General features: G+C 32.4%; 1 protein-coding gene across 1 annotated transcript; it reads left to right on the top strand.

The window, feature by feature from the left end:
- Positions 1–3,043: 3,043 nt before the first annotated feature.
- Positions 3,044–12,147, top strand: LOC145742319 (myosin-6-like). Its single transcript, XM_082560101.1, has 38 exons — positions 3,044–3,146; positions 3,216–3,322; positions 3,425–3,568; positions 3,640–3,796; positions 3,922–3,949; positions 4,046–4,142; positions 4,259–4,351; positions 4,437–4,500; positions 4,588–4,686; positions 4,764–4,867; positions 4,942–5,080; positions 5,151–5,269; positions 5,353–5,502; positions 5,632–5,802; positions 5,893–6,066; positions 6,172–6,304; positions 6,393–6,501; positions 6,607–6,780; positions 6,897–7,020; positions 7,111–7,247; positions 7,328–7,583; positions 7,658–7,900; positions 7,993–8,169; positions 8,260–8,640; positions 8,721–8,858; positions 8,952–9,186; positions 9,260–9,408; positions 9,496–9,662; positions 9,745–9,928; positions 10,013–10,178; positions 10,257–10,497; positions 10,575–10,767; positions 10,849–11,024; positions 11,111–11,264; positions 11,348–11,518; positions 11,605–11,859; positions 11,915–12,046; positions 12,142–12,147. The coding sequence occupies exons 1-38, from the start codon at positions 3,050–3,052 to the stop codon at positions 12,145–12,147; spliced, it is 5,844 nt and encodes a 1,947-aa protein (XP_082416227.1). The 5' UTR covers positions 3,044–3,049.
- Positions 12,148–12,363: the final 216 nt, after the last annotated feature.

Raw genomic sequence — 12,363 nt, 5'->3', positions numbered from 1 at the left:
ATAGCCTACTACACAAGCAAAACTATGTAACACTTTTGCAAACAAGAATTTAGTTAAATGTAACTATTTAAAATTTAACGTTAAAAATTTATAATAGAAATATCACTACGGTTATGCTGTTCATTTAAAACTATTTACAAATATTAAATGAAACCATAACAGTTTAATTTGGATTTCTTACAATAGATCTTGCAATAATACGTCCTGAAATTTCTCGCATTTCGCCAAGTTTTGGCACAATTATAAAATATTTTCGCCTTGCATTTCTTCTGTTTAGTTTTGTTTCTGGCGTGGAAGTAATAGACTTTACACTGCTCATTCGTTTTACCGGATCACGTATGTTGTCCGGCTCTAAACAAAACAACGTTCCGTTTACCGTAGGAGGAAATTTGGAAGGACCGTATACCGTAGGAAAGAATTTAGGAGAACCGTAGTGTAATTATGTTTTGTGTCGAATTTTTATGTGTTTTTTCTACTTGTAAAAGTGTAACTATTAACATAAAATGCAATAAATAATAAACATCAGCTATAAATTACTACACTTTAGTGTAATATAGTTTAATTAACAGTTGTAAGTTCAATTAAGTCTCAAATTAGGCAGTACGCTTGTTGCTAATTAGTAGTCGTCAGACAAGACCTATTGTTTTAAGTTTGCCACTTTACTTAACACCGACGGTTGTCTTGCAGACAATATCTTATTCTTCAAATATATATATTCTTACCCCAACCCTATCTAAGTTTGTTGTTAATTAACAGACAGACTCCAAACGAAGTGTGTTGTTAATAAGCAAACACGACTGCACATTGTAAAGGTACAATGTGCGGAACAAAATCCTATCTTTCTATAAAATTGTTTCTTTTTAAGTTATTATGTAAAATTGTTTTTTTTTAATTGTTTTAATAAATGATTGTTTTGTCTGAACTTGTGTTATAGGTTTTTGAGTGATAAATTAGTGTCAGAGTTACGTTAAGTTATTTTTAAAATTAAATTAAGCCGACAGTAACCCGTAAAGTACGTTAGAGAAAACAACGTTTCGTTTACCGTAGAACAGAATTTAGGAGGACCGTATACCGTAGGAAAGAATTTAGGAGAACGGTAGTGTAATTATGTTTTGTCTAGAACCGGACAACATTACCTTGTAGTTGAATTTTAAATTTTTCTAAAAATTTATTATAGTAAGGTATTGGGATGTTAAGTTGGTATAAGCATTTCATAGTAACCAATGCAAACTCAGAAAAATAAAACGTCTAAAATGCTCATAATAATAAAATGTCTAAAAAATATAAATAATTTGTCCAAATAAAAATAATTTAAGTTAAGAAATATTGGGACAAGCAAATAGTTGTGATTTAAAAAGGGATTATGTTCTCAATTTTATAGTTTTTTAAATATTTTCCCTTCTTTAATTTAACTTTTTGTCGACACCTTTTAATTAAATTAATTTAACAGCTTAGCTTAGTTGATCATAGTCAAACTTTTAGGCTTTAATGCACCTAAGGTAATCCCGGTTATTGTAATTCCTTAGATATAAAATTAAAATTAATATTTGTGCTGGATTATTTTTTATTATATAATTTTTCAGTTGATTTTATACAAAGCTATGTTAACTTGGTAGGTTATTACAGTCTTGGATTATGTTATTAAAAGGACATTTCGCGTAATACATAAGAATTGTAACAAATAAACTTAATGTCTTTCCATTATCTACTTTTAGTGTTATTGTAATTTAATTTAAATTGTTAAAAAATTAAAAAGTAGCAATTCTTTTGCCTTTAAATCACGCGTTGTATGACGTCATGCTAAAGCGACTCCTCGGGAAATTTCTTCACTACATGACTTCGAGCTTCATTCGAAATTGTGTGGAAACTCAACCGTGTCATTTACTTACTTGTTTTTAATTAAGTACTTACAAGTTAAATTTAGCTGTAGATTAAATTCATAATGGTAACTGATTTTTTGTATTGAATACTAAATATTATGCATTTTTAAATGTAAACTGCATTATTTGTAGTCGAATATCTGAAACATAAAAGAAAAATTAAAGTATAAATAATTACATATAATTTACAATTAAAAATTGAGAAGTTTGCGATTAACAAGTAATTGTATTCTAGCCTTCCGAAGTCAGAATGTTATTTAACCACTACAGAAATTCAGTTTTGTTCATCTAACTCAAAAAAAATACCAGGTATGCATTGTTTACAGCTTTCTTAATGGATATTTAAGTGACAACGCTTAGCGACAGTGATCAACAAACGTTAACTTCTATCCACATTATCTGCCATGAACATTTTCACGTTTGCTTAAAGTGGTGGCAATCTTTGTTACAAATTTTAGCATTTACTTATGCTAAATTTATTTTAAATCAAACAGTTAAATTTTCGTTTTATTTTGTTGGTATTATTTTTATTCAGCCGTTTAAGTCTTAAGGCATAGTAGATACGCAAAAAGATATAGTTTAAAGGCAAACTATGTAAAATGATCAGACTAAAATTAATTTTGAAATTAAATGCCTATAAGCGAAATCTGTATTGAAATGTGTTGGATTAGTTTTTTAAACAATGTAAAAATAACTTTGATTTTCAAATCACAACTATTGCCCAAGGGACTTTGTTAAAAATACCACGATCACCAAACTTTTTGAATTATATTTTGCCTTATCTGACAATACGACAATTAATAAAAACAATTTATTTTTTATATAAATTTACAATATCGCTAACATAATTTGAATTGTTATTAAAATAAACAAATATTTTTGTTATTGTTCATGTAGGCTATGTGGCTGTTTTATCTAGCACTATTTTGAAAACTTGCAGTCACACCTTTATTCAAAGCAAGAGACAAGATGATCACCTATATCAGCTGTGGCTACATATACGAAAGGTGTCGACAGAAGTTCAGTTTAAAAAAGGTAGAAGGTTTGAAAACTATAAAAGCCACAACATATTCACTTACAAATCACAAAGCATTTGCTTACCATTACTCAGTAAAACAAAACGTTTACTCTTGTTTCAAGTTGTTTTCAATCAAGAAAACTAATTTAAGATGGCAACTTTCGATTACGAAGCTGTCCAAGATGCAGCCCCTTATCTCAAGATGACCCAAGAAGAAATTTTGGCTAATACGACCCAGAAACCCGATGGTAAGAGAATAACATTATTTTAAAAGTATTGGTTTTGTGCAAAATTTTTAAAATTTTAAAAATTTTTAGGAAAGAAATATTGTTGGTTTCCCGACAAAGAAGCAGCTTACGTTAAGGGAGAAGTGATTAAATCTGAAGGTGGAAAACACACCATCAAGAATTGTGAATCTGGAAAGGTAGATTAAACTAAAAAAAAACTCAACCAAATAATTTCAAAGTTACCAAGTTATTATAATAACACTTACTAAATTGATAATTAACAATAACATCTCCGTTAGGAAATCTCTGTTAAAGATGACGACCTTCAGCAAATGAACCCACCTCGATATGAGAAATGCGAAGACATGGTCAACATGACTTTTCTTAACGAAGCTAGTGTACTGAACAACTTGAGAACACGATACGTGAAATTTATGATCTACGTAAGAATTTTATTTGACTATCATAAGCATAGCTTACGATATATTTTTCTACAACATTAATAACTTTCTAGACGTACTCCGGTCTCTTTTGTGTTACTGTGAACCCCTACAAGATGTTGCCGGTGTATGCTCCCTACGTCATCGCCGCTTACAAGGGAAAGAGACGAACTGAGATGCCTCCTCATCTTTACTCAATTGCTGACAACGCTTACACCGAGATGTTGATGAGTAAGTTTGTTAAAAAATGTTTCTGTTTTAGTAAATCTAAGTTACAAATAAAGAGCTATTTACTGTTATTTAGCTAACGATTTATGCTTGTTTACGTACTTTGAAAATTGTTATTTGTTTTATAGATCGCCAGAATCAATCTATGTTGATTACGTAAGTAATAACTTTAAGAACTTTTTTTACATATCTCAAATTTTTACATAACCCCAAATTTGGTTTAAAAACTAAAATCGACCATTTGGATTTTAGTGGAGAATCTGGTGCCGGAAAGACTGTCAACACAAAGAAAGTTATTCAGTATTTTGCTCTTGTTGCCGCATTTGGTGGAGCACAAGATGATTCAAAGGTATTGTTAATTTTACCGATAAACATTCTGTATAATAGCACGCTAATTTATATACAAGTTATTCGTTTAAAAACAAAATTTAAAAGACTAATACTAACATGTTAATGTAATTTAAGGGCACACTTGAAGATCAAATTGTTCAGTGCAATCCTGCTATGGAAGCTTTCGGTAATGCCAAAACCGTTAGAAACGACAACTCATCTCGTTTCGTAAGTTTATTAATTTACAATTAATAAATTTATACAAATTAGTTATATTACCCTATGCTTATTTTAATTTTTTTTTATTTTTCAGGGTAAATTTATCCGAATTCATTTTGGAAGTACTGGTCAATTGGCATCTGGTGATATTGAGCATTGTAAGTAAACGCTACAATTTACCTAATATTGATATAAATGATTTAGTATTAAAAACTTTCATATTTATAATACTATAACAATTATAGACTTGCTTGAGAAGTCTCGTGTAATCTATCAACAAGAAGGAGAAAGAAACTACCACATTTTCTACCAGATCATCTCCGGGGCAAAGCCCGAACTTATTGGTATGTTTACTTATATTTAAATTACCTACTATACTTTAACAAGTTTAAACAAATTTAACTTTATTTTTCTCTTATAGACCAACTCTTGGTGACAAAGGATCCATACGAATACAAATCCATCTGTCAAGGTGTTGTTGCTGTTGATAACATGGACGATGGAGAAGAATTGCTTCTTGCCGACGTAAGTTGCCGTCCTATTTTAAAATTCATTATTTAGATAATTTTACTAAAGTAAGACCCTGTAATGGCTTTTAGGATGCTTTCCGAGTGCTTGGATTCAATCAAGAAGAAATCAGTGGAATTTACAGGTTGATGGCTGGCATTATGCATCAACAAAACATGAAGTTTAAGAACAAGCAGAGAGAAGAACAGGCCGAACCTGATGGCACTGAAGGTTATTTCAGCTCAACCTCACTCATTTGACTTAAGTAAACAAATTTTTAATATTGCATCTTAAATTTTAGATGCCGACAAGGTTTCCTACTTGTTCGGTCTTAACTCAGCCGACTTCATGAAATACTTGTGCCATCCACGTGTTAAAGTAGGAAATGAATACGTCACCAAGGGACAAACTTGCCCACAGGTAAAAAATTACAATTTTTAAATTCATTTTACGAAAATGCAGTGGTTTATTTATTTGTATAACACAATTTTTGTTTATAATAGGTCAACATCTCAGTTGGAGCTTTGAGCAAAGCAATCTTTGGTCGTCACTTCGATTGGCTTGTTAAGTTGATTAACAAAACTTTGAGCACCAAACTACCAAGAAGTTTCTTCATTGGTGTACTCGATATTGCTGGATTCGAAATCTTTGACGTAAATAATTTAAATATTTTAATAATTTTTAAATAATTTTTCATTCTGTCTATACGAAGTTTTTTTAACCCTGTTCAAAAACCAAAGCTCAATGCTAAGAAAATATTAATTTTAAAACGATGTTTTTAGAGCAACAGCTTCGAACAACTTTGTATTAACTTCACCAATGAGAAACTTCAACAGTTTTTCAACCATCACATGTTCGTGTTAGAACAAGAAGAATACAAGAAGGAGGGAATTGACTGGGTCTTTATCGATTTCGGGATGGACTTGGCTGCTTGTGTCGAACTTATCGAAAAGGTTTGTCTCGTTGTAGAATTTAAAAACTGATTTCATTGAAAGGTAGTATTTTAAATTTTAAATTTATAATTTTTAAACTTTTTTAAACAGCCCTTGGGTATTATGTCTATCTTGGAAGAAGAGTGCATGTTCCCCAAAGCTTCAGATCAAACTTTCAAGGAAAAACTTTACCAAAACCATCTTGGTAAGAGCAAATCTTTCGGTAAACCAGTCAAGAAGACAAAATACGAAGCTCACTTTGAATTATACCATTACGCCGGAACTGTAAGTACATTGTAACCACTAACAAATTTTATTACATTTTTTGGACCCATGTTAATATGCTTTATCTACCTGTTATAGAAACAATAAATTAAATATTTTTTTCAGGTACAATACAACATCGACGGATGGTTGGAAAAAAACAAGGATACAGTAAACAACAGCGTCGTAGATCTTTACAGAAAATCTTCACTGAAACTTATGCAAACGATCTGGGAAGGATATGTTAGCCCCGAAGAAGGTAATTAGTTGTCTTACTCCAGTTAATCATTATTCAATATTATATATATATATATATGTGGTTTAATATTTTTATAAAATTGTTACAGCTGCTAGCGGTGGCGGCGGCAAAGGAGGAAAGAGAAAGAAGGGAGGATCTTTCAACACTGTGTCTTCACTTCACAGACAATCTCTTGGCAGTCTTATGACCAACCTTAGGTAGAATTATGATTTTATTTAAGACTACTCCTATCTAATATTTTTATCAAAAGAAAACTTCTTACTTGGCAATTATACATTTATTTATACATGCATTTTTAACAGAGCTACTGCACCTCATTTCGTGCGTTGTCTTATTCCCAACGAGCGAAAATGTCCAGGAGAAATGGAATCTCATCTTGTACTTCATCAGCTCAGATGTAATGGTGTGTTGGAAGGTATTCGTATTTGCAGAAAAGGTTTTCCCAACAGAATCCCATACGGAGACTTCAAACAACGGTAAATATTAGGATTGTATTAAGGCATTTTATAATTAGCAATTAACTTTCGCAATATGTGAAATTTATTCAAGTTTGCCTACTTATCAATTTTAAACGCTTTAAATTCATATTTAGATACCGAATCTTGAACCCCAATGCTGCACCAGAAGGTCAATTTATGGACAGCAAAAAAGCATCCGAAAAGTTACTTGGTAGCATCGATATTGATCACGAAAGTTACAAACTTGGTCACACCAAGGTATGTATAGTAAATATTATTTTTGGTAATATGATTTTAAGTGCAATCATTTAAAACCTTACAATTTTTAATAATAAATTATGGTCATAGGTTTTCTTCCGAGCTGGTATGATCGGTCGACTTGAAGAATTGCGTGACGACAAATTGGCTTCTATCTTCAAACTTATCCAAGCTCGTATGCGTGGTTTGTTAACCAGACGTGAATACCAGAAAATGATTGAGCGAAAGTAAGTTTTTATAATTTATTTTTTAAGAGCAATTATATCTTATTGTTGTTTATTTATATTATAACGTTTTTGTTTCACAGACAAGCATGCCGTGTTATCCAATCCAACTTGCGTGCTTACTTCGGTATGGCCAACTGCGAATGGATGAAACTTATGTTTAAAATCAAACCTTTGTTGAAAACCGCGGAATCTGCTAAAGAGTTGGAAACCCTCGAAAAAGATTTTGAGGAATGCAAAACCAACCTTGAAAAAGAATCCAAGAGAAGAAAAGAGCTCGAAGAAATGCAAGTTTCATTTATTCAAGAGAAGAATGACTTGCTTATGCAACTGCAATCTGTAAGTATTTTATAATTGCATTCATTATTGTCTTAAAAATAAAGCATTGTTTAAACTGGCAATTTATTTAACAGCAACAAGATCAAATGGATGATGGAGAAGATCGATGTGATCAGCTTATTAAAACTAAAGTTGAATTGGACGGTAAGATTAAAGAGTTAAATGAACGACTTGAAGATGAGGAAGAACTCAACAACGAACTTGTTTCGAAGAAGAGAAAACTTGAAGATGAATGTTCTGAGTTAAAAAAAGATATTGATGATTTAGAGATTACTCTCGCTAAAGTCGAGAAAGAAAAACATGCAACTGAGAACAAGGTAATATATTTTTCCTTAAGTAACAATTTGGGTTGTGTTAAAGTAATTTTATTAATAAGCACCTAAACTAATACATTGGTTTTTGTACGTAGTTAAAAAATCTTCAAGAAGAACTTGCATCACAAGATGAGCAAATTGCTAAGCTTCAAAAAGAAAAAAAAGCTTTACAAGAAGCTCATCAACAAACTCTTGACGATCTTCAATCAGAAGAAGACAAAGTCAACAGTTTGACCAAACAGAAATCTAAGCTTGAACAACAAGTCGATGACGTAAGTTACCAGTTTTGTTGTTAGGCTTATAAAAAAGTTTATATTAGGTACTTGAATTGTTTCAACATTGCTTCCTTTAAATTCAAATAGTTGGAAGCATCTCTTGAGCAAGAGAAAAAACTTCGAATGGAACTTGAGCGAACCAAGAGGAAGTTAGAAGGAGATCTTCGTCTTACTCAAGAAACTGTTATGGATCTTGAAAACGACAAACAACGTCTTGAAGAGAAACTGAAGAAGCAAGAGTTTGAATACAGCCAACTTGCAACCAAGTTGGAAGATGAACAAGCTCTTGTTACTCAACTTCAAAAGAAGATCAAAGAGCTCCAAGCTCGAATTGAAGAGCTCGAGGAGGAATTGGAAGCAGAACGAGCTGCAAGAGCAAAGGTTGAAAAGCAGAGAGCTGATCTTTCACGAGAATTGGAAGAACTTAGCGAACGACTTGAGGAAGCTGGCGGTGCAACAGCTGCACAGGTACATATCAAACAACTTAACAATATCTACAAGTGTATTTTTGTTTATTTCGAAAAAATTTAAAACATATTTTTTAACAGATTGAACTCAACAAACGTCGTGAAGCCGAATTTTCGAAACTTCGACGTGAACTTGAAGAAGCTAACTTAGGACATGAAGCCACCGTTTCAACTCTTCGTAAGAAACATGCTGATACCTCATCCGAAATGAGCGAGCAGGTAATTATAATTGCCAAGGTTAAAAATAATCATTGATTGCCAAAATAATATAAATATTGGGAAATAAATTTTAATAATTAATTATCATTTTAGATTGACAACTTGCAACGAGTTAAACAAAAGTTGGAGAAGGAAAAGAGCGAAATGAAAATGGAAATCGACGATTTGGCAGCCAATGTTGAAAGTGTCACCAAAGCTAAACTTAACTACGAAAAAATGTCAAGGAACTTAGAGGAACAGTTAAACGAATCTAAGACCAAGAACGACAACTTCACCAAAGATGTAAACGAACTTAATGCCGCCAAAGCACGACTTTCCTCTGAAAATGGTGAGTGAAGTTTAATGAAGGTGTTAAATGTTATTCGTATGTTTCTTAATAAAAATTATTACTTAAATTAAAGGTGAACTGGGTCGTCAACTTGAGGAACGTGAACATTTGATGGCACAATTGACTCGCAGCAAGAACAGCTCAGCTCAACAAATCGACGAATTCAAACGAGTTGTCGAAGAAGAAACCAAAGCTAAGGCTGCACTCGCCCATGCCGTACAGGTAAGGATTTTTTGATCTTTGGTTGTGTTAGTATTTTAAATCTATAAGATAATTAAAAGTGCAGTAACAATATATTCTAATGAATAGGCTGCACGACACGACAACGATTTGTTGCGTGAGCAATACGAGGAAGAACAAGAAGCCAAAGCTGAACTTCAACGTGCTTTGTCAAAGGCAAACGCTGAAGTTGCTCAATGGAGAAACAAATACGAAACCGACGCTATTCAGAGAACCGAAGAACTTGAAGAAGCCAAGTAAGTTTTGTTATATACATCAAGATAATAATCTATACCATGACCTCTTACAATAATCTTAAATAAATAATAAATATTACAGAAAGAAGTTGGCTGCTCGACTTCAAGATGCTGAGGAACAAGTTGAAGCCATGCAAGCAAAGGCTGCTAGCTTGGACAAAACAAAGAACAGACTTCAAGGAGAAATTGAAGATCTTACAATTGATTTGGAACGTTCAAACTCGGCCGCTGCAGCACTTGACAAAAAACAACGCAATTTCGACAAGGTAAGTGTATACATAACATACCTTTAAGAAAATAAGAAGTAGTTTTGAATGACATTTTAAACCTAACAATTTGTTTTTTTTAAGATTCTTGCTGAGCACAAGCAAAAGGGAGAAGAAATTCAGGTTGAACTTGAACAATCTCAAAAGGAAGCCAGAAGTCTTTCCACTGAACTTTTCAAGATGAAAAACGCCTACGAGGAAGCTCTTGATGCACTTGAAACAGTAAAACGAGAGAACAAAAACTTACAAGGTGAATAATAAACTTACAAGGTGAATAATACTAAATCTTTGATTTAACATCATTGTGAATTTAAACTTTTTTTTCCAGAGGAAATTGCTGATCTCACTGACCAAATGGGAGAAGGTGGCAAAAGCATTCATGAACTTGAAAAAGCAAAGAGAACTCTTGAACACGAACGCAATGAGATGCAAGCTGCCCTTGAAGAGGCCGAAGGAGCAATCGAAGGAGAAGAATCAAAAGTACTCCGACTCCAAGTTGAACTTGCTCAAATCAAACAAGAATTTGAACGACGAGTCTCCGAGAAAGACGAAGAAATTGACAACCAACGGTAAATTTAAACATTAACTCATTTATTAATTATGAAACTTTTACCATTGTAGCTTACTAATTTCCTTATATTTTTAGCCGAAACCAACAACGAAGTATCGAATCTATGCAAACTACTCTTGACTCAGAGAGCAAGGCCCGACAAGAAGCAGTCAGGATCAAGAAGAAGATGGAAGGTGATCTTAACGATCTTGAAATCCAACTTGGTCATGCCAACAGACAAGCTTCTGAAGCCCAAAAGAACGTAAAATCTACCCAAGGACACGTTAAGGTAAAACCAAAGGCGATTGCAATTTGTATTCACTATTTTTTAATTTATAAAAACTATTTAATGTATAAACTTTAATTTAAGGACTTGGAAATGCAAGTTGACGAAGCTCAACGACACTCTGAAGACCTCCAGGAACAAACTGCTGTGATTGAACGACGAAGCAATTTGTTGACAGCTGAAATTGAAGAACTACGATCTGCTTTGGAACAAGCTGAACGAGGCCGAAAACTTGCCGAAACTGAACTTCTTGAGAGCAGGTAAATTACTTTGATATTTATCATTTTAAATCTTAATTATAAAAAAATAAATAAACATTAGTCAAATTTACATTTTTACTTTGCAGTGAACGATCCAACCTTCTGCACACACAGAACACTGCTTTGATCAATCAGAAACGAAAACTTGAAGGTGAACTTCAAACTGTTCAAGGTGAGGTCGAGGAATCGATCCAAGAACAAAGAAATGCTGAAGATAAGGCCAAGAAAGCAATTGTTGATGTATGTAATAGTAATGTTGATAACAATTGTTTAGTTCAACACAGTTCCAAAATTTATAAATTAAATTTTATATACAATGACAGGCTGCAACTATGGCTGAAGAGCTTAAGAAAGAGCAAGACTTATCGTCTCACTTGGAACGAATGAAGAAAAACATGGAACAAACTGTCAAGGATCTCCAACAAAGATTGGACGAAGCTGAAAACATTGCTCTCAAAGGTGGAAAGAAACAAGTTCAAAAACTCGAAACTAGGGTAAGCTAATTTCATATAATCTTAGAATATTATATTATTATTGATTTGTTTTAAGGTATAAATAATAATGTAAAACTTAAAATTAGATTCGAGAATTGGAGAACGAATTAGACTCTGAACAACGACGCAACGGTGACTCAGTTAAATCTCAACGAAAACTTGAGCGAAAACTTAAGGAGGTTACTTACCAAGGCGAGGAAGACAAAAAGAATCTGACCAGAATTCAAGATCTTGTTGATAAATTGCAAATTAAAGTTAAAACTTACAAGAGACAAGCTGAAGAAGCGGTAAGAAATAAATTACAGTATACACTTACGCAAAATTTTAATAAAAATAAAGCGGTAATTAACTTAAATATTATCATCATAATTACATAATATATTAATTAATATTTAGGAGGAGCAAGCCAACTCAAACTTGAGTAAATACCGCAAGCTTCAACACGAACTTGATGATGCCGAAGAGAGAGCTGATATGGCTGAATCTGCTTTGAACAAGATGCGATCAAAGGCTCGAGATAGCAATAAGGTAGATACACTAAATTGTTTTTGATATCACAATATATATTATAGTCTACATTTATATTAGACAACTCAATAAATCATTTTCTGTTTTATTTTCAGCAATAAATCATCGACTTTTGGCGACGGACTTACTTTTCATTATGTTGTGAAGTATTTATTTGTCAATAAAATTTAATGCAATTACTTTTACCTTTCTTTAATTTTCAATATGTATTTATATCAGAAAGTTGTTGAATGTAATCAGTTACTCAGTAAACAAGGGGATAGCCTACTACACAATCAATACTGTGTAACACTTTTGCAAACAAGAATTTAGTTAAA

This window comes from Corella eumyota, chromosome 2 (assembly GCF_963082875.1).
Source record: "Corella eumyota chromosome 2, kaCorEumy4.1, whole genome shotgun sequence".
Taxonomy (NCBI): Eukaryota; Metazoa; Chordata; class Ascidiacea; order Phlebobranchia; family Corellidae; genus Corella; species Corella eumyota.
This window is presented reverse-complemented; position numbering and strand designations above follow the sequence as displayed.

Excerpts from the sequence above, each read along its gene's own strand:
- LOC145742319 (XM_082560101.1), top strand. The coding sequence starts at position 3,050 with ATGGCAACTTTCGATTACGAAGCTGTCCAAGATGCAGCCCCTTATCTC. Across the intron at positions 3,569-3,639 it reads ACGTGAAATTTATGATCTAC|ACGTACTCCGGTCTCTTTTG; the intron begins GTAAGAATTTTA and ends ATAACTTTCTAG. Across the intron at positions 4,143-4,258 it reads GAGCACAAGATGATTCAAAG|GGCACACTTGAAGATCAAAT; the intron begins GTATTGTTAATT and ends ATGTAATTTAAG.